This window comes from Brassica napus, chromosome C5 (assembly GCF_020379485.1).
Source record: "Brassica napus cultivar Da-Ae chromosome C5, Da-Ae, whole genome shotgun sequence".
Taxonomy (NCBI): domain Eukaryota; kingdom Viridiplantae; phylum Streptophyta; class Magnoliopsida; order Brassicales; family Brassicaceae; genus Brassica; species Brassica napus.
Window position 1 is genome coordinate 15,846,367 of NC_063448.1, and position 27,872 is coordinate 15,874,238.

The 27,872-nt window shown below is 36.9% G+C and overlaps 2 protein-coding genes and 2 long non-coding RNA genes across 4 annotated transcripts; 3 read left to right on the forward strand and 1 right to left on the reverse strand.

Annotated features, from left to right (window-relative positions):
• The first annotated feature begins 1,722 nt into the window (after positions 1 to 1,722).
• LOC125587811 lies at positions 1,723 to 10,519 on the forward strand. The gene has a single exon (XM_048759016.1). It carries the CDS (start codon positions 9,387 to 9,389, stop codon positions 10,044 to 10,046), a length of 660 nt encoding a protein of 219 aa, XP_048614973.1. The 5' UTR covers positions 1,723 to 9,386; the 3' UTR covers positions 10,047 to 10,519.
• On the forward strand, positions 6,911 to 9,157 carry LOC111206181. Its single transcript, XM_048757256.1, has 6 exons — positions 6,911 to 7,045; positions 7,245 to 7,661; positions 7,785 to 8,039; positions 8,121 to 8,402; positions 8,591 to 9,091; positions 9,134 to 9,157. The coding sequence occupies exons 1-6, from the start codon at positions 6,911 to 6,913 to the stop codon at positions 9,155 to 9,157; spliced, it is 1,614 nt and encodes a 537-aa protein (XP_048613213.1).
• Positions 10,520 to 23,841: 13,322 nt separating the features above from the next.
• On the reverse strand, positions 23,842 to 25,144 carry LOC106399458. Its single transcript, XR_007324186.1, has 2 exons — positions 24,557 to 25,144; positions 23,842 to 24,467 (listed from the first exon to the last, which is right to left on the reverse strand). It is a non-coding gene; the product is annotated as an uncharacterized LOC106399458 (long non-coding RNA).
• A 137-nt stretch (positions 25,145 to 25,281) lies between these two features.
• Positions 25,282 to 26,815, forward strand: LOC125587812. The gene is made up of 3 exons (XR_007324187.1): positions 25,282 to 25,681; positions 25,752 to 25,874; positions 26,600 to 26,815. It is a non-coding gene; the product is annotated as an uncharacterized LOC125587812 (long non-coding RNA).
• Positions 26,816 to 27,872: the final 1,057 nt, after the last annotated feature.

Here is a 27,872-nt window from a genome sequence, read left to right on the forward strand (position 1 = left end):
TCCCTTGTCGCAAGAGACGACCCTGAGTAATGGTATAATCTGAGTGCTCTGTTGAATTCAACACCTCTTCTCTTATCTCGCTCAACCTTTGGTCTCGGTCTACTTCACTCGTAATGTCTTCTAACTGAATGGCCTTTGGTACTGACAGTGCCATTAGCTCTGGTACTCCTACTCGCCATGACAGGGCGTCCGCAGCTTTATTCTCCAACCCGGGCCGATACTGTATTTCGAAATCAAACCCAAGCAACTTTGTTAGCCACTTTTGATACTCAAAGTTGACCTCTCTCTGCTCCAACCAGTACTTGAGGCTTTTCTGGTCGGTGCGAACCACGAACCTCCTCCCTACTAGATAGTGTTTCCATTTTTGTATGGCTAACACGATCGCCATCAGCTCTCTCTCTCATACACTGATTTGAGACGCTGTCGATCAGATAGAGCCTGGCTGTAGTAAGCTATAGGGCGCTGGTTCTGCATCAGCACCTCCCCCAGTCCTGCTCCAGAAGCATCTGACTCTTTGACAAACGTAGCTTCGAAGTCTGGCAGTACAAGAACCGGCACCGTAGTCATCGCCGTCTTGAGGTTTTGGAAAGCAAGATTAGCCTCTGCTCCCCAATTGAACTGATCTTTCTTCAATAGAGTCGTTAGGGACCTTGCTATCAGCCCATAGTCCTTAACGAATTTCCTGTAGTAGCCAGTTAACCCCAAGAAGCCTCGCAACTCTTTTATGTTTCTTGGTTCTGGCCACGCTACCATAGCTTCTATCTTTTCACCATCCGTAGATACTCCTTCCTCCGTGATAATATATCCCAAGTATTCTATCTTTTTGCTCCCAAAACTGCACTTCTTGCGGTTAGCATACAATTGGTGTCACTCCAGTTGTGCTAAGACCTCTCTCAGATGGCCGTGATGCTCTTCGTTCTGGCTGTAAACGAGTATGTCATCGAAGAACACCAGCACAAACTTCCTTAGATAGGGCCTGAAGACTTCATTCATTAGCGCTTGGAAGGTTGCTGGCGCGTTTGTCAGTCAAAAGGCATGACTAGGAACTCGTAGTGCCCATCATACGTTCTAAAAGCAGTTTTTGGCACATCCTCGCTTCGAACACGTATTTGATGATACCCTACTCTCAAGTCCAGTTTAGAGAAGACCTTTGCACCTTGCAACTCGTCGAGCAACTGTTCTATCATTGGGATTGGGTATTTGTCTGCTACCGCTGCCTTATTCAAGGCCCTGTAGTCGACACAGAACCTCCAGCTACCGTCTTTCTTGCGCACTAGTAGTACTGGGCTAGAAAATGGGTTGTTGCTCTCCTGAATTAGCTCTGCAGCAAGCATTACTGCTATCTGTCTCTCTATCTCCACTTTCTGAGCGTGTGGGTAGCGGTATGGTCTCACGCTCACTGGGCTCGACCCCGTTGCTAGCGTGATCGCATGCTCTCTTCCCCTCGACGGTGGCAACCCTGTCGGTTCTTGAAACACAGAACCAAACTTGTCTGATATCCAGAGATAGCCTAGTGGAAGCTCCTCCGAGGCTCCTTCCACTTAAGCTTGCATTCCACCATACTCAACAATTAACCCCTCTCATGTCTCCTCCATTGCCTTCCATAAGGCTTTAAGAGATACTTGAGCTGAGAACAAAGTTAGATCTCCTTGGATGGTGATAGTCTCTCTCCTAACTGGAATTTCATCCACTGCAACTTCCAATTATTCCTCGTTTCTCCAAAGGTCTCTAGCCACTGCACTCCTAAGATGATGTCGGCGATTCCTAACTCCAAGGGCAAGAAGTTGGAGTTCACTTCGCAAGTAGGGAGTTTGAGAGTCATTCCTTCGCAAATCCCCTTTCCTCTTACCGTTACTCCCGCGCCCACCATTACTCCAAACCCTTGCGTCGTGCTCACCGTCATTTCCCAACTTATGCACCAAGCTTTCTGATATGAAATTATGCGTGGCTCCACTATCAATCAACACCACCACATCTTCTCCGTTGACGCTTCCTCTCAGATTGATCGTGTGTGGGGATGAGATTCCCACCACGGTGTTCACCGACAGCTCCACCACTTCGGTGTACTTTTCCCTTTCCTCTTCGTCTTTCTCATCATTCTCATTCCTGATGTCTGTTTCTGTTCCATTATCATGGACCACTAAGACCATCAACTACTTTCGCCCACATATATGAGTTCCCGTCCACTTCTCGTCGCACTTATAGCATAACCCCTCGCTTCTCCACTTCGCGTCGGCGTGAGCTTCCGAAACGGGGGTTTCAGTCGCCCATGAGCCGCCGGGGTTTGACTTTTGTTTTTGTGTCCTCTAAACGTCGTCGTTGGAGACTGCGATGAATGAGATTGTGTTTTGGGTTTGTAGCTATTGGGCCCGTGTCCGAGATTCGGCCCACTTGTTCCCTTCTCCAAATTGGGCATTGGGTTTTTAGGGTTTCCTTCTGACGTATTGGTAGCCGGCTTAATCTCTGACGTCGACCATTCCTCCACCGTCTTCCCAAACTCATCATTTTTTTCAGGGTTTTGGGCTCAAACATCTTAACCCCAGCCCTGATTTTTGGTTTCAATCCTACCATAAACGCTAGCTCTAACACCGCCTCTGACAGCTCCGGTGCGTTATTGGCCAATGCGACGAAATCGCGAATGTACTCCTTCACCGTGCCCACCTGTCTCAAGGTGAGCAACCTTTCTCCTGCGGTGGTGTCCTGTATCTCCGAGAACTGCTCCAAGATTCTTTGTTTCATCTGTTCCCAACTGGTAAAAGGGTTCCTCCCCCCCGTCTCCCACCGGTACCACATCAACCCCTCTCCGTCAAAACACATCCGTACGACTTTGACCTTCTGCTCCTCCGTCAGCTCTCCGAGCTCGAATTATTGCTCGACTCGTAAGCCCCAGCTTTCGGCGTTCTCCCCATCAAACACCGGTACCTCCATTCGTCGTTGTATTGACCGGTCCGTCGTTGCAAAAAAGAAGTTTGCGGGGTCGGGTGAGATCGTTTTAGAACCGCGTGGCTCCGATGTCTCTCCCCTTACCACTCTGTTTGCTTCAGGCTCCTTCGTCGTCGACGCTACACCGGTAGTACTCTTTTCTTCGTTACTCGTTATCGCTTCTCCGCCTTTCTCCTTCTCGGCGGGGCTTTCCTCCAACTGTAACATCTTTCCACGCGCCATCGCCATCAACCTTCGTTTCTCCTCTTCCTCTTCAAGGAAACGTTGTTGCATCTGCTCGAGGAAGGAGAAAGTCTCCAACTTCTGCTGCATCGCAACCATGGCCAGCTCCAGGGATTTCACTCTCTCCCCTTCCTGCCTTTGTTCGACCAACATCGTTGTGATCTTCCCCATCTCTTGTTGCATTTGCTCCATCGTCGGATCTACGTCGGTACGCTTTGGTGCCATGGATTCTCCAAGACCAACTGCTCTGATACCACTTTGTTACAAGATCGATCTTAAGTTAAAATAAGAACAAATCTGTAACTGCAAGTCCAAACTTTGTATTGATTCAAAAGCGTTTTGTTACAAGAATAAAGCAAGTTCTTCTCTCTCTTGCACTATACTCCAAATCATACATAACCCTCACATACGTTTATTCACTCCTACTTATAGCTAGAAAGGACATACAGTCACCAACATGCCATGTGCTATTGCCCTTCACACATGAGACAGATCCTCCTCCTCTCCAAGCTTTATTTCTTCACTTGCTTTCTTCTAGACTCTTCTGCTCCACAATGAACCAACTCATCATGGGCCAACTGTTCTCTTCTATTGCTTACTTCAAATGGGCCTTGCCTTTCCTCCTATACTGATAGATAACTGGTGGGTGTGTAGCAGCATAGGTATCAAAGAGTTGAACTCAAAACTTTTTAGAAAAAAAACTATACAAAGCTCTTCTCGTTAGTGTTCTTCACATTTAATATTATGATAATACCTGGTAATGGGCGCCAATGCAAATTCTGGTCTACACCTTGGTCTCCTTTCGGTTAATTGATCACCTTCCTGGGAAACACTGGTCCTCGTGCAATCGGAATCCCTCTATCTACTTCCTTGGGATCTCTTTGGAATGGGGAATCCTGGACTCTGCCTCCAGCCTGTTCAAACAGAATGAAGCTGATAATGGCCTTCCTAATAACCATTTCCCTGACTCATACTCCAGATGCTGCTATCTGGAACACTACCGATTTTGACCCTGTTCAAAATCAGAAATTCTCAGCTAGGAAAGTCTACAATCTCATCAGAGAATCCAAACCTATAGTGCCTTGGAAAAACACAGCCTGGCTGAAAAAAAGTATTCCCAAATTTAAAACACTCTCTTGGCTGTTTGTGCTAGATCGGTGTCCAACTAGAAACATATTGATTAGCTGGGGCCTCCAAACAGATGAAACCTGTCTCTTATGCAATCAAGAGCCAGAATCTCGTGATCATCTCTACTTCTGCTGTGACTACTCTTTCTCAGTTTGGGGTACAATAGCAAGGAATCTCAATCTCGTTTTGTAATCAAACTCTTGGAACGCTACTCTTGAGTCCTTATCCAATCTGTCAGGTGATAGGCATCTTCACCGGCAAGTCTACCGTTCCTTCTGCTATTATTTCCTCTATATCCACTATCATCAAGAACAGAATTTTATCATTGCGTGAAGACAACGGGGGTTTCTCCAGCACCGCCATGCAACTGTGGTTGTCTTCAAGCTGAGAATATCGCCTGCGACCATTGACGTACGAGTTCCTCTCGAGCGTTTTTTCTTAATTCTTCTATTAGGATGGGCTTCTAGACCAACTAATTTCTACCATTTCCTCTTCAACTTGCGTGGACCTCCACCCCATTTTGGACAGTTAAGCTCAATCTGGCCTGCTTTCTTGTGGGTCCACATGGAACAATTACGATTCTACACTAAGATGATTCTTATCATGGGGTTTATTTTGGATTAATTGGGAACGTGTTTGCACTAGAGTCTTTGAAGAAAAACTCTTGCCACCTTTTTAATATATTGCACCAAATTATAGCAAAAAAAAAAAAAAAATTTCCCCAATGGTTATTTTTTTGAAAAACAAAAGAATACAGTTAATGACGGTGCATAGGATATTTCCAAATAAAGGTGGAGAAACGGACTTTCGTTTTGAAACGAAAAGAAAAACAAAAACTCAGACGTTACAGCAAACAAACTAAATAAGAAAAGATTATAAGAAATTTAAATTTCCTTTTAATATAAACTTCGATTATGAGTGACTGAGGCGAAATCCAAATCTGGTAAATAGGAAAAAAAGTGAAACTCAAAACATTCCTTGTGCATGCACCGGTACATTAAAAGGACAGATAAATATGATCCGCCATTGAAGGATGTTAAAAATACATAGCATGAAATATCTGAATATGAAGCATTGGTCATGCTCGGATATATATATGAATACGCAAGTAGATTAGACATATACATATATCAAATTCATTCATGCATGCATATATATAAGCATCTTCCTCATACCTATAAAAAAATCTAATATTTTTAAGACCAAAATCTCTATTATATCAAGAAGACATAACAATCTCTACTTCTTTCTTGTAAAGAGAGAAAAATGTCAAAAGACATGCGTGCACGTACATATATAAATAGGCATTTCTTATTTGATTATTACCAGAGTTGGAGTTGGGTAGTTGATAGTGAGATAGAGGAACTCCACGTTCCATTGATTCTCTGCCAAGTTTTTTTTGGGGTTCTTTAGTAAAAATATTTGACTGATTTGTTGAATGCAGAGAGAAGGTTGATGGCTTAATGGTTTTATAGAGAGATGATACAAATGGCGAAGGAGGCGGTTCTTACGAGGTCTCTATATCTCTCTATCGCCCATTGGCTGATTTTATTGACTAGGGGCCAGTCAAACTAACCCCACTGCTCTTCTCTCATTGGTTTTTAATTTCACTTATCACCAAAGTTAATTTAGGAAAATACTTATCACCGGAGTGTTTGGAAAGCAGTACAACAAGAAGATTTAAGGAAAAAAAAAACTTTGTTTAGAAATAAATTTAAGAGAAAATTACTCAATCTAACTCTCATTTTCAGTTAATTACTAATCTAACTCTCGTCTATCGACATACGTTAACTAAAGGGGTAAAAGACGGATTAACCCTCTATATTGTTATTTATTTCTATTTTTACATTAATAGAATAAGAAAATTAAAAATAAAATACACATTAATAAAATAACAACACACGATAGGTTTGAGTAAAAAAATTAGGGTTTATGGTTCCATTGTCGACGAACGTAGACTGCCTCTGAGGGCTTTCGATTTCTCCGTTCCTCCGACTTGCCTCGTGTTCACCGGCGTGAAGAGCGTCGTTTTGTACAGGGAGAAACACCTTACTCGGAGGAGTCTAGGTTCCGGAGGCTCTTGTCTTCTCCGCTAGTGGAGCTTGTCCGCCGGTTAGATTCACAGTCGTAAGTCTCTGTCCAATATTTATTTCTGGTTTCAGTCTTCCTCTCAGATTTGAATGAATTTCAAAACAATTAATTTTGTTCACAGTCACGGTGGTTTTAGGTTCCGACAAAATTTGAATCAGTTCTAGTTGCTACTGACCACGTTAAACATCAACTCAAGGTCAGTATATGGTTTCAATCTTTGTCCTCAATGTGAAGTCATAAAACAGTATTGATTTAGATTTTTCATTGTTTGTTTGTCAATTTAACATCTATCAGTTCATTTTAGTCAGTGTAACCAACTCTTACATGTTATATAGTGAATATTTATTTGTTATTTATATGCATTTCTCTGTAGTTATTTCATGCTAATGTTACTTTGAACTTTCCATTGCTAGATATGGCCTCAGCTAGCACTACGACTAATTATCCACAACGACTATACAAAAAGGGGAAAACACCTAACCAACAAAAGAGTATGAGTTACTATAGTTATTTGTCAAATTTTCAAATGGTGGAAGTAGGAGTAGGAAACGACGCATGGGATGCACTGAAGAAGTCATCAGTTGGAGATTTTCCTAGACTTTACGAGCTTGATTTCATATGGTCTGCAAAGGTTGTTCATTACCTCTTAACGCATCAGCTGGTAGTTAGAAAGAACTATGAGATATGGTCGTTAATTGATTGGCAGCCGATTCGTCTCTCTTTGTTAGAGTTTGGTGAGATAACTGGTTTGAATTGTGATATGTTTGATGATGGCGACCTTTGCAAAGTTGACCATAAAGAATTTTGGGCAGAATTGAATGTGTGTACAAACTGTTGGTCCTAGTCTGAATGAGTTGCAGTTGGTATTGGGAAGATGCAAGAACTGGAGTCTTGAGAAAAGGATTATGGTAGGACGGTTGTGTATTTTGCATATCGCAATATTTGGCATAGCTCCTACACGTCGGATCCCGTTGGAGTGTGCAAAGCGAGTACTTGATTTTGAAGCTTTCGAGAGATATCCATGGGGTCGAGTTGCATGTAAGAGTTTGATACACTCCATTAAGTGTGTCAGTTATGACGCAAAGAAATCATATACAATGGAAGGATTTGTGTATGTGCTACTCATATGGGGATATGAGGCTGTTACTGGCCTAGGAGAGCAGTACGGAAACAAAATTGTTGGGGCAGAAGTTCCTCTCCTTTCATGGGCTGGATCAAGAAAACGGTTCGTGTCTGACGACTTCATTAGACAAGAAAAAATCAAACACGAAGATAAGGTACCAAATTTGTAATGTTTTATTTCTTGTTTTTGGTGATTTCTTTACTCTTGTTTTTTTTTACTTTTATGTTTGTTTTGACTCTTAAATTGAACGAATCTCACATTCATTTTTTATTTCCAGGTTCGTGTACGGCATTTCTTTTCACACGTTGACGAGAATTTAGTCCCTAAATGGGATGGTGAGCTTGAAGATGAAAATGTGAACCACTTGATCCGTGATATACTTGATGACTGTGTCAATCGTAAAGCATGGGATTTAGTTGAAACTTCTGTTACGAAGAGGACTAAGCGTAAAGAATCTATCCCCATGAATGTTTCAGAGGATTCAGCAAACAAGGATAAGAAGGCTAAACCTATGGAAGATGGTCGGTATAATGTGAGTACAATATTATATTTTGGTATTAAATACTAGTTGGTATGATAAGATTTTCTAAATTCTTCAATGGTTTTAATGTAGGCTGACGGTAATGATACGCCAAGCACTGCGATGTTGACCATGTTGAAGACTCTGACCGAAAAAGTAGACAACATGAACACCAATATGGCTACTAAATTAATGGCTGGTTTGGATGCAGCAATTGGTACGAAGGTTGATGTCATAATTGGTCCCTTAATTGAGAAAGTCGCCATCTTGGAGATGGAAATGCGAAAGATGAAAGGAAAAATGGTACCTGAAGAAACAAAAGAAGCTGCCAACTCCAATGTGAATATCAATGAGGAAGTGACAAGTGATGCTATGGTAAGTTACTTTTAACTTAGTCTTATATTTTTAATTTTGCCTATTAAGATCATATCTAGTTTTCTAGTTTGTCTGAAAATTGTGAGGAGAGTGTAAAAGTCATAGCAATATTTTGTCGTATCTAATTTACATTACGTGCTAGTATTCGTGATTCTATTAAGTTATTGATTAATATTTTTTTTGTGAAGTCTTGGATGGTGGAGATTAAATCCACGTCTCAGGATGGTATACCAGCTCGACATGTTGTTAAGAAAGTGACGAAGACATGCAAAAAAGGTGGAGATATGGGACTTGATAAGAATAATTTGTTTGAGAATAAGGTTTTCAAAACCAAGATACAAGTCCCACATCTACTCGATACTGCCTCTGAGGAAACATGGTCTGATACAAAGCAGCGTGAAAAAATTAGAAAAGTTAGTGATGGCTTAGATGCAATTGCAGCAGCAGCTAGAAAGTTTAATAAGCCTACATCTTCCACGCCTCAGCCGAAGCGCCAAACAAAGTTAGCATCGTCTCAGTTATTTCCATTCATAGGAAATTCTACCGTCAAGCGCATCATCACAGGTGTAATACCATCTGTCTCAGCATATGATCCGTTTGCTGTTGTTGAAGACACTAAAATTCGGAACTTACTACATTTTCTACTGGATGATGAGTATGCTTCTTTTTCTTTTCTCCTGTTGAACAATGTTTCATTACTATTTGTTTTAAGCTATATAATTTTGTTTTAGGGAGGAACCGGACAGAACCTCTGAATGTAGTGTCGAATTTTATAAAGTGCTTATAACTCCAAGAGAAGAGTGGCGTACACCTACATATGGTTGGCTGACTAACTGGGTAAGCATTATTTCTTTACATATGGCTGACTAACTTCAAGCTTTGTTCTTGTTATCTTTTAGAAAATACTGAAAGCATATAGTTATTAGTCTTTTTATTGTTCTTGCTCTAATATATGATTTTGTTTTTAATTATTCTGTTCAGCATATGTGGTCTGCAATGCATATGTTCCATAAGAGATCTCTTTGTGATCCTTCACCGTACCATTCTCAGCGCATTGTGTTTTTGGATCAGTGTGTCGTCATCAAACTTGTCAGTGATTTCAAAGAGTTCAACCCTAAAACGTGGAGTGCAACGGATATATATAAGGGTATTTTCAATGGCACATATCCAGCTGACCGCATCACAAACAAGAAGTGGCTTCAAGATGTTGATCATCTGTATGCATGTCATTTCATAAATGGTAATCACTGGGTTGCTTTAGATATTGACTTGGGGAAGGAAACCATTCACGTGTATGACAGCATTCTTAGCATAGTAGAGGACAATAAAGAAATTCGAAATGTTTGTCGGCCTTTTGCGAAGATGATTCCGACGATTCTGAATGCTATGGTTCCTACTACTCTTCGGAAGAAAAGTGATAAACAATTCGCTGTACGAAGACTGAGAACCGTTCCACAAAATGAAAAACCCGGAGACTGTGGTGTTTATACCATAAAGTACATTGAGTGCTTGGCAATCGGTTGCACATTTGAAGGGTTAAGTGATAAAAACATTCTAGATATTCGAAAGAATCTAGCTGCTGAGATTTATGACGAGGTTGGACAGCCGCAAATAGCTCATTTATTTCCTCATTCACCAATGTAGTATATTAGTATATTTGTGTTAGTTTAGTTTCTCAGTTTTATTAAGGTTAGTAGAGATTTTTTTAGTGAATCCCACTTTGACTCTTTGTTAAATTAAATTTTTTTAGCACTGATATTTTTGTTTTGTTTGGCACTGTACGTATAAAATATGTTTCAGCTATGATTTACGTATTTGGCACTGTTACAGAGTACTGAAACTGAATATTGTAAGTTTGATAACTTTAAATCTGTCGAATGTCTTCCTCTGAAACTAAAGAAACAAAAGTTCAAAATTTTAAAACACTTGCATAAATCAACTAATCACTAGCTACTTTAACCTTACACGTCTTACAATTATGACCATATTGATGACAACGTGAACATGCATGTTCTTTTCTTGGCCTTTTTTTCCCAATAGCTTTCTCCAATGCAGATTTGATTCTCGACTTTTTAGGTCTTCCCGGCTGCGTACTTGCTACCGGAGGCAAACATATCTTCATGGTGACATCTTCTGAAACTGGTGAAACAGCATCTCGAGGCATTATAGAAGTGGAGTATGCATTACATAAATATGACCTATGATAATAGGGATGACAGAGAGAGATGCGAGATGTTTTACGAGACTCCGCTGCAGCAATTGCATGAACACATGGTAACTTCTCGATATCAAAGCGACGACAAGTACATTGTCTCCGTGTCAAATTAACTACATGGAGAGATGATCCACTTGTCACTTGTGAATGATGAAGATCGATTGTTTGTACCGTTAGCGTCTTCGCGTGTGGTACACGTTTCTGTCAAAACAAAAGTTACAACTTCATTACCCAAACTAACTCTTTAAACTGAAAGTAAATAATGGAGAAACTTGAAAATTCTTACCTCCAACATTTTCTCTACCCCACGAGTCAAGGTTGTTTTCATTTTTCCTGCATCAGTCCTTCTATCTGCAAACCACCTCGTCATCATTAACCGGATTGCATCCAAAAGTTTTACAATTGGCAAACTTCTGGAGCTTGATATCACTTTGTTGATTGACTCTGCAATGTTTGTTGTTGTCAAGTTGTATCTATCACCAGGAAAATGCACACGAGCCCACTTTTTTATATCAGCACCTTCCAAATACTTATGTAGTGCTGGATTCAACAACTCGATCTCATGATATATAGTATTGAAATCCGAAATCCTAAAAGCATTTGCAGCTTTTTTAACCAACCGAAATGCATCACCACTTCTGAAACGTAACAATATGTTTTTGTAAAGATGGTATGTGCAGATTCCACGACTAGATTTTGGAAACACCTTTCCAATAGCTTTACCAATAGCTTTATGCCTATCAGATATAAGTGCAAGTTCTTCATCATCTGGAATCACATTGCTAAGCTGTCGGAAGAACCATTCCCAAGAGTTATCATTTTCGGTGTCAACGACTGCAAAAGCAATTGGAAATATTTGAAAATTTCCATCTTGAGCTGTTGCAGTTAGTAGTATTGATGGAAAGAAAACATGAACAGCCTAAGAAGAAGAAGACGGCTTGACGTAATAGGTAACGAACTTGATTAGATTTTGTTTAGATTAGGGTTTGATTCAATTTTATTTCTGGTCTAAATTAAGTTATGACTTGGTTTACACAATTAAATTTTGATTTAAATTAAATTTTGATTTGGTTTAAATTAAGTTACGGTTTGGTTTTCGCATTTAAATTATTGTTTGGTTTAAATTAAATCTGATTTACATGGTTTGTCACGATTTTGGTTAATTGGTTAAAATTATATAAGTCTGTCTTCAAAAAGAAAAAAAATCTGTGGTCAAAAGTAAATAAATCTGTTGAAGTTTGTTAACTAAATCTATTGAAAAGAAATAAATCGGTTGGAAGTCTATCAAAACTAAATAAATTTGTGGGCAAATGAAAACAAATCTATGAAAACAAAAATAAGTTTGTCAAAAATAAATAAATCTGTGTCTAAAGAGCAAATAAATCTATCAAACCTTAAATAAATCTGTCAACTTTAAATAAATCTGTCAACTTTAGATAAGTCTGTATCTATAAGATATAAATCTGTCAAAATTAAATTAATCTATTGCCAAAGAAAAATAAATCTATCAAATAAATCTGTGAAAATCAAATTAAGTCTATCGATTTTAAATAAGTTCGTGGCAATGTAGAAATAAATCTATGGTTAATAAGTCTGTTGCTTCTTGTAACGTGAATCAAATAAATCTATCAAATGGTAAAATTGTAATTATTATTATTTTTTAAAAAAATTAAAAATTATATTAATGGCAGTTTTGTAATTAGCGTTTTACATAACAAAGTCTAAGGGCATTATAGATATCAAAACTAAACCAGTAATTAAAAAAATATTAGAACTAATCTAGTAATAAACTGATAAATTAGGGCTACATTAACTTTTTTCCCTAAATTTAAAGAAAAAGATTATGACTCATTTCTAATAGTTGTTTAAATACTTTCTAACTAGGTAAATACCCGTGCCTTGCACGAGGTGAGATGCTTATATAAAATAATTTTTACACATTTGTTAAACATTAAATGTTACATATTAAAATTTTAGTTGCAACATTTTTTAAAAAAAAACCACAATTCGTATACATTTTGTCCCTCCAAAAACATTAACGGAAAATTAAGGTGAGAAATAGTGGTCTGAACCATCATCACAAGAAATCAGACCAGCGAAGGAACTTTTAATTTATTTCAATGAACAAAACAATTATATCATTATTGTATTTTTTTGAAAAAAATTATAACCTGTTTGTGAAAAGGAAAGAGCTGACGTTTTGGGTTTGCATCTATGATCGAGCAATTTTAATAATCAAATGATGGGTCCACAATATGAGTAGTCGTGTCTAGGTTTAAAAGGGGTCAATATCTATTATGATTTGGATGTTAATGCTATACAAAATTATGATTTGGATGTTAATGGCTTAATGCTATACAAAATTATGATTTGGACATTTCTAATTAGGATCTGAGGAGAAATGTGGAGCCGCCCGATCAGTAATGGCACTCAAGTAAATAAGATACAAAAATTAGGTTACTTTTTAAAATTTTTGCTTCTTTAATAAGCGAGGGATACATTCATAATAATAGGCATGGGGCCAATTGGATATCCAAAAAAATTAGCATCGGTGATATGTATCATTAGAATCAGATAGTTAGGTTTATGATCCGTTCAGATCCAAAAATTTAGAAATCCAGAAATTCGGAGTTCGTTTAGGTATTTGTAGATTATCCAATTCTATTAGTTAATTATATTAAAAATAAAATAAAATAAAATAAAATAAAATAAAATTTAAAAATAATATGTAGTAATAAAAGTTAAATAAACATGACATCATAAAAATAACAAATAATATGATTAACTAGAAGCTAACATTTTAATGCAAATCTCAAATCAAAATCAAAATCAAATAATCCAACATTGACGAGCCAAATAAGAATATTCATATGTTAATATTTGGTGTAACAAAAAAATTAGAGTAGGTGTGTAATAGCTCAAAACTAAAATTTCAAAAACAGCTTAAAATAGTAAAAGAAGCAAATTTATATTAGAAGATTTGTATAAATATAATGACTTGTATATATAATTATATTACATATATATAAATATACAAACTAAATCGAATATTTGACTTTTCAAAAAAAAAAGTAGTTTTATTTATTTATTTTTAAGGATACTACATTTTACTATTTGTTTCGATCAGAAACCTTACAAATATCTAAATTTTTGGAATCAAATGAAAACGAATCACCAATCTAACCAAATTAACAAATAGCATCCCTAACTATAAATCAAGAAGATATTAGTGTAATTGAATGGCAGAGAAAGATTTATGTGCATTTTTTAATTATATGCTTATAATATGATAAAATTTATGTTCTACTATATTTAGTGTTATTAAAAAATATTTTGTATTAAGTCAAATAAAAAATAATATGTAGTACTAAAAATTAAATAAACGTGCCATCATAATAAAATAACAAATGTGGAAGCACCGTGGCCTAGTGGTTAAGGTTTAAAGGCTTCTACGTCCAGTTCTGGGGTTCGAATCCCAAACTATGCAATTTCTTGCAGATTGCATATTATAGGAGGTCCAAGTTTCAATTCCTGGAGAAAGCGATTTATTAAACAATTATGCAAAGTACAGAAAAAAGCATACTAGAAATCTTCAAAATGGTCCAAGTAAATCTGGCCAGGCGTGGATCTTCATTGAACGGCTTACGTGATGCAGTTAGGCATAGATCCTTATAAAGCAGGTAGTATTGTCAGTTGTCGAATCGTCTATGTAATCTTTCTCATAATTGTAATATCATAATAAATCAGCGTTTAAAAAAACAAATAATATGATTAACTAGAAACTAACATTTTACTGAAAAATTATAAAGAAAAATCAAATAATTCAATATTACTGAGCCAAATAAGAATATTCATATGTTAATATTTGGTTTAACACAAAAACTAGAGTGGGTGTGTAATAGCTCAAAACTAAAATTTCGAAAAATAACTTGAAAAGAGTAAAAGAACCAGAATTATATTATCATATATATATAAACTGAATTGTATATTAGGCTTTTCAAAAATAGTATTTGTGATTTGATTTATTTCACAGATATCCAAATTTTTGGATTCAGATGAGAACGAATAAATAATCAAACGGTTTAATGGATAAAATGTCCAGCTCAAAATCAAGAAGATACTAGTGTAATTGAGTGGTGGAGAAAGATGTATGTGTCATTTTCTATTTATTTATTATAATATAATAAAATTATGTTGTATTGTATTGAGTGTTATTTTACTGAATAAGTTATTATTTTATTAAAATGTAATTTTGGTATATCTTTTCAAATATCCTGAGTTGATACACGATGACAATCGATGCAATTATAATAATTATATATTTTCCAGAATATCAAAATATAAATTAACTACATACAAACATAGGCAAATATTTTGTTAAAGAAACACATGAAATATCCAATGCGATAATACAAAACACATGTTGTATTTGAACAATACTGTTAAAGTGATACATTTGTTTCAGCAAGGAAATGAGTTAAGTGCATCCCCAGTTAATTGTTCTACACGCGATACTTTTGTATTTAGTTTGAGAATTGAAATATTGTGCTTGGCTAAACCGAAGTTCATTGCACAATTTGTTGCAAGCATTTTCGCATACATCATGAGGCGCATCTTTGGTCTCTTTCATGCATTGTTCATGACAATTGTTTAGACAATTTGCAGTGTTTGCGTTAGATACGTGTCCCATAAATAATACCAAGAGAAATATGATCATCATGAGAAAACTGCATCTTTTAGCCAAAACTTTCCCCACCATGATTGCAAAATTTGTTAACGCGTTAAAGATTCGTTCTTTTGATTATGATTGGGAATTTGTAACAAGATCGATAGGTTTGAAGAAAGCTTTTGGGCTATTTTAGGTGATTTATATATTAAAATAGTCTATCTAGATTTGTTTTATTGTTTTAGGATTAATTCAAGATCAATACTGTTTCTTGTTTCTTCTTCTTTTTTTTTGGGTAAAAATTTGTTATTTCTTTGTGTTTTGGACAACTTAAATGTGTAAACGCAACTATTATTATTGCAAAACGAGAGCTATAAAAACAATTTTGCATAATCACCTGTAAAACCAAAAAACAAATTACAAGTTTTAATCTATTTTATAAAATAGGGTATAAATATATAAATTTTGCTAGATAGACATCATCTACATCGTTTAAGCATAATTGTGTTTTGGTATCCTAATACCACATAGTCTAGACCATGACATGTTAATTAGATTCATAATCTATACTATTAAAGTAGAATCCTATGAATACTATTAAATCAGAATCCCTCATAGAATTATGCACTTAGTTTTCTTAAAATTTACAATGTGATGCCATTCTTATATTTATAAACAAAAACATTAATTATTTTAAAGATATTTATGGATACTATCTAACTAATTCCCATAATCATTCCATAAAAATATTGCATATATATCTTTGTGTGACCCACATCATTCCATAAAAATATTGCAAATATTGCAAATATTGCCTTCTGCGCGAAGTCTCGATCCCAATGATTTCATCCCTTCTCTCGCACCACAACGGCGGAGCCTGAGGGTTTTTCTTCGTCCACAACGTTCATGTAACCCCTCTTTTGGTTGGGTTTTCCGCCTGTAGAATGCTGACGAGGCTCCTGACGAGTGTCGTTAGTTCGGGCGGGCATTTGCTTTCCTGCCGCTTCTTTCGCCGCCTTCGCTCTGGTGTCTTCTTCCATACGAATGAAGTTGTTGGATCGGGCGATAGCGTGTGGCAGGGATCTCGTCGGGTGTCAGTAGAGGTCAGCTCGGAACGGTGATTTAATATGGAGGGTGTTCATCAACGATTCCATAGCTATGTGGTCTGGTACGTCGACTTTCGAGACGACATATTTAAATTTCTCCATGAAATCCCTCAGGCTCTGTCCATTAGCATGGTTGAGATTCCAGAGATCCGTGGCGGTGGCTTTTTGACGAGTAAACATGATATAATTTTTGAGGAAAGCCGTCGAGAGGTCGTGAAAACTGCTGACGGAGTTCTCTTGGAGGCCGGTGAACCAGTTGAGAGCGATCCCTTCTAGGGTTTCGACGAAAAGCTGACAAAAGCCGGCGTCTTTTTTCTTCTTCAGAGAGGTTCGCGCGTCGCATCGCGATGTTGAAGGACGTGACATGGGCAGAAGGGTCGGAAACGCCGTCGAAGGTCGGAAGACGGAGCTTTTCCATCTTTCGGAGTCGAACCTTCGTTATTTTTTCTGTGAACGGCATCCGGAGAGACTCTGCGAGGACGCGCTCGATCTGAGGAGCGGACGTCGTCAGGTTGTGAATCTTGGAGTTTATATCGAGCACTGATTTTTTTAACGCGGCGAGCTCGTTTATGGTCTGTGCGTCGAAATCTCCAGGGGTTTGAGCCGTATCGCCGTCGTTGACATCTTGGTCTTCAGCGTGCGCCGGTATCGCGCCGATCGCTTTCTCTGTGCTAAACAAATGTCTTTGGTACTGCGCCGTCGAGGCTTCCACGTTCCCAGTGAGAGAGGCTAAGATTTTTGCGAGCGCCGCGATTTGGTCGGTCGCCGCCTTCTGGGCTGCGTCTTGCTGTGCAAGGCGCCCCATGATAGTTTCTATGGAAGCGGGTGGTAGCGGCGCCGGAGTCACGGGAAAGGATGCAGGCGTCGTCTCAGAAGCTTCACGCTCTTCTCCAGAGGAAGAGACGTCGTTGCTCGTCGCCATTTTGTCGACGTTACTTTGCTAATAGCCCCACGGTGGGCGCCAACTGTTTGATCGGGAAACGGTGCTGAATGAGGGAACGTTCGATTTTAGATGTGGGTTAAACAAAGACGTCTTATTGATGGTCGGAAAAGGGTTTCGTCGGTTACAAGGGAAAGAGATGCGCAAGGGAAAGAGTGCCGGAGCTCGAAGAGCTTTACCAGAAAGATACAACACGGCGAGATAATAAAGTTAAACCCTAATCTAGCCGCCAAGTGAGTGTGTGTGATTTCGGATTCTCTCTACGTTGCATCCCTCCTTTCTTTAATAGCCGACTTGGTGCTCTTCCGTGACCTAACCTACGTCGCCTTTGTGGGCTTTTAACTCGTTGGGCCGAGAAGCCCACGTTGCTTAGGAGCCGTTGAGCCGGATGCGTTTAGTCGACATGCGACCGATTAAAAGTACTCTCATAACGCGTCGAGAGATCGGCACTCCGAACCGCCGCGCCGAACTGTTGCTATGCTTTGTATGGGCCGGGCCGTCTGTTATTTGGGCCTTGAGGGGTGGTCGAATCCATCCTCTACAATAGAGAGAGCCGTGTAAGTATGTGGTAAGCTTATCATCGGGAAACACACCGTTTCGGTCGGTCGTTTATGCAGGACAAAACAGTACAAGAACAGCTTTTACTATATAGATATCTATCTAGCTGAATCGTTCGGTATGATTATCTATCCATATATGCATGTGCAATATGTCTGAAATAGCAAAAAATAGGAATCTCTAGTTAGATTGTAGGGTGTGCATTATATGATCGATCATTTGATATGTTATTAAGGAAAAGTATCGCATTTTATATCGTTGACCCGAGCTGTGGTAAGTTCCATATATGTTTTTTTTGTTATAATAGGAGTATATAGTAGGTTAAAAAGGAGTACTGCTTGAAGGCGGGTGACATGTGAATATGTAGTGTCTGGTTTGTATTGTATTCATGTATGTACGGCTGAGTTTTTTTGTCATCTGGGTTACTATTATTCTCTTTTCCCTGAACAATCGCATTCATCAATAAAATCACTGCATGCACTTTACAACAAATTAAAGAATATTTAAACCATACGATTGGTTATATGATTTTGGTACGCTTGTATTTAGCATCCGGATGTTATTGATCAGTTGATTGAATTCGAAATTTAGATGTCAAAGAGCCTAGGAGCTTGGCAATTTAATAATTGTATTTGTTATTGGTAATGCTGTGTTAAATTTGATGATATCTAATATATATATATAAGTTGCAACCTGTCTACTAGCATAGATTTATAAGTTTTTTGCGAGTTCACCCCAAAAGTGAACCACTAAAATAATAGTTAATAAAATTTTGTGATGTCATATTATGTTTGTAAAAAAAAGAAAAAAACATTTAGAAAATAATATTAATTACCAAAAAAAAAAAAAACTTCGACGTTGTTAACGCCGTCAACAAAACTATAAACTCAAACCCTAAGTCCTAATCCCAAAACCTAAGCCTTAAATCTTGGACCCTATATAGGAACCCTAACCCTACACTATAAGAATCCTAAACCCTATGATAGGGTTCTAGGATTCCAAAGAGCCGTCAACAAAACTATAAACTCAAACCCTAAGTCCTAATCTCAAAACCTAAGCATTAAATCTTAGACCCTATATAGGAACCCTAACCCTACACTATAAGAACCCTAAACCCTATGATATGGTTCTAGGATTCCAAAGATTTAGGGTTTAGGGTTTTGATAACGGCTAATGTTTAAGGTTTTGTTGACGGCGTTAATAACATTGAATTTTTTTTTGGCAATTAATACTATTTTATTATTATTTTTTATTTTTCTTTTTACAAACAGAATATAATGTGGCATATTTTTATTGTTTATACATCATTTTAGTCGTGAAACAAGAAAAACTCTAGATTTATACGAGCAGTATTATATTGAGAAAGATAACATACAGATTAAGTATGCACGTACAAAAATCTAAGATCGACTTAAGATTTCTATTCAGGTAATCATGATTATAATGATATGGAAGCTAATATTGCATGCTTGGTATTAAAGAACTCAAACACTAGCAATAATATATCAACTGTCGTATTTTTAGATTATCTATTACTATATGTAAGACCTCAACTATCGCATGTTGATCTTGAGAAAATGTCAATCGATTATTCTATAGGAATATTGATATACCATGGATTTTACCCACTTTCAGCCATGGTATATAAGTGTTTTAGGATATAACTATTATGTTTTGGAGTCTATTTAGAATATTTATAGGTTCAGGAGTGATTTGGAAGAAAGTGATGTTTTTGGAGCATTTTGGAGATAAAAGGAGAAGTTACCCGAGCTGACCATCGAACAAGACCGGGCATCGACAATCAGAGACAATAATCGATCGATCGACAGCGAAGCGCGTAGAAACCGACTTGGTTCCAGCCGACTTAAAGCCCAAGACTTCACTAATTACAAAATTTCCCCTGACGAGGTTTAACCTAAGTATTTATGTGCTCTGCCATTGTTCTAGACAACACACACTGTCCTATTTTCTTACTTTCATACAACAAAATTTAAGGGTTTTTAGTAGATTTGGAGAGAAGATCCAAGACTCCTTCAGAGCTTGTTATTGGAACTCCATTATTTTTATCTATCTATACTATGCAATTTTCTTTATATCTTGTTATGAATTGCTTAACTATGTCTGCGTAGTTCTCTTGTTAGGTTTAGGGTTCAAATAGGTTATGAAGGGTTAGCTCCAAATATAGAATCGCTAAGTTGTGATATTCATAAATAGGATTGCTCTTATTTTTTGTGTTCTAAAGTAGCTAATTAGAACTCTGATATTAGAATAATTAGGCGTAAGCGGCAGCTTGGTCTCTTATCTGAATTAGTCCATATTAAGCTAGGATTGCTAGAAACAGGCGACAACTAATTTAGGAAGCCTAGTAAGCATATTCAACCCATCGTAAAGCTTTCTAGAAGCATCATCGATCGATAATCGAATAGATTAATCGACCGACGTCGTGAAAGGTGTATCGATCAATATTCCAATAGAATCGGCGATCGACACTTTCTCAAGATCAACAGATGACAGTTGAGGTCTTATAGACAATAGATACGCTAAAGAAACGACAGTGGATAGACTATTGCTTGTTTATCTTGAGAAAGTGTAGAACGATGACTCTATGAGAATACTGATCGATATAACTTTCAGCCCGTCAATCGATGCAACTATGCAGTTGTCGATCGATGTTCTTTCTAGCAAGCTTTGCAAGCAGGTTTGAATAGGTTCTCTAATTTTCTAGACCAACTTCTGTGTGTATCTAGTAAATTAGATCATACTAGTTTAGTTTCAGGCAATTAACCAAGCTTCCCCTTGCGCTAGTTAACCTAAGATCTAGGTTTAGGGTAATCAATCCTAGACTTAGCATTAAGAACAATTACCCTAAGGAGTGATTTACTCTCTCAAATAAGAGGTTCAGTTGTAATACTTAGGGGTCGAATCCACAAAGACTATAGGATTACACAATAGATGTGTAGTCTTCGAAGTAAAGCTAGACAATTATGATTAAAGCAGTAAATCGGTTTTGAACAAAGTGATTGTTCGATTGAATGGTTTTAGGTTGTAACTGTTTTGCAAAGGGTTACTTGGGATAATTCTCAGGTATGGCAAGTATGCAAATGTAACTAAATTATTTAGGAATTATAAACTAAATGTTCTCGAACTCAAACTTAAGTATAATCTGTCAACTTCCATTTGTTTAGATTATCTAATGTCTAGATCTCAGATGTCGCTTGTTGATCTTGAGAAAGTGTCGATCGATGACTCTATGAGAATATTGATCGATACACCTTTCATCCCGTCGATCGATGCAACTATGGAGTCGTCGATCGATGTTCCTTCTAGCACGCTTTGCGAGCAGGTTTGAATAGGTTGTCTGATTTTTTAGACCAACTTCCGTGTGTATCTAGTAAATTAGATCATACTAGTTTAGTTTCAGACATTTAACCAAGTTTCCGCTTGCACTAGTTAAACCTAAGATCTAGGTTTAGGGTAATCAATCCTAGACTTAGCATTAAGAACAATTAGATGAAGAACTATTAAAATACCCTAACAGCAATTCATATTAGCAATACATAAATCACCCTTTGAAGAACCCTAATCTAACAATAATACTACTCAGACATATTCATAAGAAACATGGTCATGATGGTCTGAATAATACTTCAAATGAAATGAGTATGAAAAGTAACAAGACAAAGAAAAAAAAAAGGAGCTCAAGATCTTCTATGTTATGAAGTTCATATCTCTCTCTCCTCTCCTAAACTCTGCAAGCTATCAAGTAAGCCTCCTCTTCAAGTGTGTGACGATAGTGGAAGAAGTCTCCAGAAGGCCTGCCTCTAAAATGATACAAAACCCTCATAAATAGCCTAACATGCGGCCACAAACTTATAGTGCAATAACTTGGAATATTGGGTAAAACTTGTTATCCTTAAATGTTGTTCTCGCGGATAGCTCGCCGTCGATCGACATCAATATCTCTCTTTCGATCGATGGTTAAAGTGATATGTCGATCGATGGTTATCTTCAATAATCAATCCGCCTGAGTGATTTCAGCATAATTCTTTAAAAGGTTCCTAAATGCTCCAAAATCACAATTTCCCTCAAATGAGTACCTAAACCTGTAAAAGCTCTGAAAAGACTCCAAATGCATATAAAAAACTCTAAAAACATATATAAATCATGGTTAAAAGTGGGTAAAATCCATGAAATATCGGCATCCCCATACTTATCTTTTTGCTTGTCTTCAAGCAAAACATAGAATTAAATGTCTGAGAAAGGTTTGAAAACAGCAGAGACTCACTTGATTTGGAATTAACTACTCTCGCTTCTGCAATTTATGATAGATGGAAATGAGTCATTACTAACCTCAGATGCTTTCAATGTACTACACACTAGCTTAGCTCATGGATCAGATTCAAGTCTTACCAACGAGACTGTCCACACCATACTGCTCAACACTTTCTTCAGAGGCATCGCGCTGTAATATCAGATGGCTATGGACACAGCTTGTGAAGGAAACTTCAACACTAAGAATCCAGTGTGAGACAATATGATTATGTTAAAATATTGTTTTGATGGGAAATATAATTTTAAGATTTCAGCTGAAAAATACATTATTTTCGTGATTTTGGCGAGAAAATATGATTTTGTGGTTTTGGCGAGAAAACATAATTTTGTGGTTTTGCCGGGAAAAGTTATATGGCTTTAGTGGGAAAAGGATAATTTTCAGTATTAGTGGGAAATGCGTTTTTGCAGTTTTTACAGAAAAATGAGTTCTGTGGTTTTGGCGGGAAAGTGCGTTTTTTTTTGTTTTGGCGGCAAAGTATGTTTTATGATTTTGGTGGGAAAACATTTTTGGTTTCGTCGGAACAATGCGTTTTGTGCGGTTTTGGCAAAAAATGTGTTTTGCGGTTTTGGCGGGAAATTGTGTTTTTTGTGAGAAAATGTATTTTTGCGGTTTCGGCGGAAAGTGCATTTTGTGCGGTTTTTGGCGGAAAATGCGTCGTTGTGGTATAGAGGAAAATGCGTTTTTGCAGTTTTGACGGGAAAGTGTGTTTCTACTGTTTTGCGGAAAATGTATTTTTGGATTTTTGCGGGAAATGCATTTTTGTAGCTTTGACCAAAAAATACATTTTTGTGGTTTTAATGGAAAATGTATTTTTTGTCATTTCAGAGAGAATGCATTTTTGCGGGAATATGCTTTTGCGGTTGTGTGGGATAATGTGGTTTTCGGTTTTGGTGAAAAAAATGCAAATTTGCTTTTTTTTTTTTTGTGGCAAAATGCGTGTTCACAGTTTTGGTGGGAAAATGCGTTTTTATGATTTTGGCGTGAAAATACGTTTTCGCAAATTTGGCAGAAAATATGTTTTTTTTTGTGATTTTAACAGGAAAATGAATTTTTGTGGTTTTACGATTTTGGTAAAAAAAAAAAAAAATTGAACTTGGATATAAGTTTCTGTTAGATTAAAGATATATTCGTCATTTGTTATTTTGGACAGATTTATCTCTATCCATTTAAACTTATCTGTATTAATGTTATCTTAAACCAAAATTTTAAAATTCATTTAGATGATGTCCAATTTAATACTAAAAAAAAAACGAACATTCCCTAATCCTAAGTGAAACTGCAAGAATCAGGTTTAAGAATCTATCTCAGAATAGTTGGTCACGGAATCGTTCCGACAGATGAAAAAGCTGGAAGGATTACATTGTCAAGGTCGAGACGGGGAAGCATGTCTCAATAGCTTTATCTACTCTACACCTTTATCTCTCCGTTTTAGGAAGCGTCCATCTCTAAAGATGGTGAACAAATATCGTTCAAAACATCATGGACCAACGATTGAATCTACTTGAACCATTCAGGTCAACACTAGGATGACCAAGGTGACAACACTAACGTTCTCCAAACACAAAACAATGCAGGAAAGAAGGTATGTGGTAGCCAACAAAAACAAAGAAAGATCATCATCAAGAGAAAATGGACTGATTCACATTTCTGAAGTTAGCATATGAGAACACATGCTAAAACATGTGTTATAAGAATCACACAACCGAAGCAAATTTGAGGGGATGCTAAAACAGGTTATCAGAATCACACAACCAAGGAACAGATGCTAAAACATTAAACATAGTCATAGATACGAGTTTTCAAAACAGGTCAAAAGGTTATTTAGAATACTGAAACTAAGACAAGGCAGGTTTTGTCGTTTGCGGAACACAAATAATCATATGATTCGATTTCCATGTTGTCAAAAGCACTTTTGCCGCTTCAGGCTCGGGCTCAGTGCATCAGTGTCATCAGGCTGAGCGGGGCTAGAGGTGGGATGCGAAGTTGCATGGTTCGGGATGAGAGGGCTCCCACCAAGCTTGAGAGTATCCCAGAACCACACAGATGATGCATCCTTAATTAGAGGCCCTGATGCTTCTCCATTAGGCTGTGCTAGCAGTATATTGTGCCCTTTCTTCTTCAATAGATTAAGAGTAATAGATAACTTACTGTCTCCCGAGATTAGCAGATAGTTTGTAGGGGAAGGAAACTCTTGTGCCCGGGATAACATTCCCTCAGTTATAAAGCTAAAGTCTGCATACTTATCTCCTAAAAACAAAACAAAACAAAAAAGAGAGGAGATAATTAAGTCATGCATCAACACTAAAGAAATCGTAGAGAGAGTTTAAGGGATTCACCGTTTCCAATTACGTGTAGGTACGTGATTCCGCTGCGAGCAATGGAGTTATTGATTTTCCTAGGGGTACGTACGATAACAATCCCCAAAACCGAAGAAACGGATCATACCAAGATAATTCATCTTATTGAGAGCCAATCTTACATTTGTTACGACCCTAGAAATCATCACAATCTTCAGGGATTCCACAACTCCGAACATCCCAAAAGACTGCAATGGGGGCCTTAACGAATTGCTTCTCAGCCAGCAAATCTTCTTTGTCTTCTTCTTCGTCTGATGACAGAGGATCGCCACTCTCTCCGTCACTCTCACCATAATAATCATCATCGTAGTCAACTTCATCATCCGCATCCTCGACAGCCGATGCCGTCGACCTCATAACCTCAGAACCGCCGGTTTCGACCTCGGCCGCGACCAAAGCTTCTTCCTTCTTTCTATCCATCTCCAAACTAGATGAGAGATTAAGCAAACTTAGCTTCGCCGAACAACAATAGCGAGAGACTCGGATGCTTCGAAAGATTTGGGAGATATTTTCAATTTTAGGGTTCTATTTAGAGAGAAAACGATCCCCAATCCAGTTATATAATAGGAAACAGCGACGCCCACAAAAAAGATTTTTTAACTATTTTTGTTTAAATGTTCTAAAATTACAGTTTTGGTTCACAAGTTTCATTTATTTATAAAATAGCTCACAACCAGGTTTTAAACTAGAGAGAGATCATTTTTCTCTTTTTATAGCTATCGCGATCTTGGCTAATTGACTATCTATTCGCTTAATATATTCATTCAGGGTTTCAAATTTTTTCCTCAGCTCGTAGTGAACTAAATCAATCTTTTCACCCAGATTTACACCTATTTTCTGATTTCCAGTAAATGTTTGATTTAACCTAGATTTAATCTTTTCCCTGTACGGGCTGTTCATCGCATCATATCTTCAGGTAAAGCCTAAGATCACTAAACCCAGTGTGCTGATCATGAAGATCCACTGCATATGTGGGTTTTGTTTGTCCTTCCAGATTCGACGGGTTATTATCCTCTATTTTGAAAACTCGGGATTCGTTTTGATCCGTCAAAAGGGAATAAAGCGAGTCTGAGGATTCCCTAATTTCAGCTATATCAGCATTAGGTTTGACTCCATTTCCTTGTTTTTCGCTCATTTTCTCGAAAGCTCTAACGGTAGCTATGTTCTCTATCAGCCTAATCGCATTTTCTGGACTCCTTGTGTTGAAATTTCCCTCGTTGGCTGTATCAAGCGTAGTCTGATAACGAAGATTAACACCTCCGTTGAAGATGCTGATCAGCTGCGGCTCCACGTAGCCGTATGTATTTACTAATAAATTTTATTTTATAATGGATTTGAATGGATTTGTTTGGATTTTTTTTGTTAAAAATATAAGGACTCAAATCCGAGAGAAAACCTCCAGATTTGTAAATACTAATCCGAAAAAATTTAAAAATTTTCATATTTTATTTGGATTTATAAATACTACATGGATTTCTAATCAATCAAAATATGTATACTAGGAAACAGCGACACCAATTTTTAATTATTTTTGTTTAATTGTTCCAAAATTACAGTTTTGGTTTACAAGTTTCATTTATTAAAATAGCTGTTTTAAACCATATATTATGTTTTTTAAACCATATATTATGTTTTCTAAAGAGAGCTTAAACTTTGAGAGAGAGAGAGAGATCTGAACAATTTATGAGAGAAAATCTTGGACTCCCTTTGTTCTCTACTATACTCTATTTTCATATTTATCTTATAAAAATTTACTCTAGATACACATTCTAAGTTTTCAATTATCCACAAAGAAACATATGATCCGGGTCGATTCATTGGATTCTGATTATGGGAATCTCTTAGTTGAGATTTATCATGAGTTTTAGTGAATTTTATTTAGTTTTTGTAACACTTTTGAAATCGGCCAGATTAGGGCCTGATGTGTAGTTTGATGATTAGTTATGGAACTAGCCATGCAATGATAGATCCTTGTGTTAGGTTATTTGATCATATGCTTGTGTGTTGTGTTTGTGGTTCCAGGTACAGACTTGGACCGTGGTAAAGGGAAGGAACTGTGAGGACTCCAGCCGTGGGAAGATGTGTGGTGATTGGGTCATTGTTGATAGATGTGAAATATTGATAACCTATTGTGCTTGTTGTGAACTTATGATAGCCTAGTGTGCAACTTATGTATTAAGAACGAATGGATGTTGTATGGATCTTGTTTAAGTATCTATAAAATAACAATTTGCTTTACTTGAATCTGATTGTCTAGATATGATTGAATGAACCTCAGAACTCTGAAAAATACTTAGAAAAATATTACATATGAAATCGGAAGTAAAGGAATCAAACTGAATGAAATGAATAAGTAAGCCACGGTCTGGTTGGATTGAGGAATCCAGGATCGGATCTTGCAAAGACGGTTTGTATATATCACCAGGAGCTCTTCCTCATCGCAGCAACAATTTCTTTCCTACTTTGCTTTGTAATGCTTTAAACCTTATGCTCCTGTAACACAAAATCAGACAGAACAAAGCAAAAAGTTACAATTTGACATCGTTGTTTCAAATCAAACACTAACTTGTTTTGATCATGGGCTCGAACAAACTTTTTTTAACAAACATCAGGCCTCCATTTAGAGATTGCAAACATTTGATAAGATTCAAATAATTATCGAATTTACTTGATTACAGGCTATGTCCTTTACTCCTTTTGAATATATTACCTATCACGGAAGCGTCTCTTTTGAGTAATTACAGGCTATATCCAAGTCTGTGTCAAATTTATAGGAACTGAGAAGATAAAAAACTGTGGAGGAAGGATGATCGTGGGTAGTGTAGTGCTCTTAGTGGATTTTGTTTATAGAAGCCGTTGCTAAAAATTTTTTCCCTCGCCTACAGTTGTTTTTCAACATTATTTTGTTTTTAAAAAAATTGCAAACATATTTTATGTGTCAGAATTTAATTGGCTAGGTGACTTTTGATTTAGTATATAAGAGATATATATATATTATTAATTTAAACTTTTAGTGTGAGCATATACATACATAAAATTTTCTTAAAAAAATATTATCTTATCCGGTCTAATTTGAAATAAAATATTTTTTTTTAATTAAGCGTGTTTGTTTTATTGAATATTAATTTATAGAATTAATTTATAAAATTTCTACTATACAAACCATTTATTTGTGAAAACTTTATTTGACTTGGAAATATTTAAACTATATAAAATAATTATGTATCATTTTTTTTTAATGAATGTTAAATTTTATTCATAAAAAAAAACCTTGTTACATCAAAGTGTAAACCAA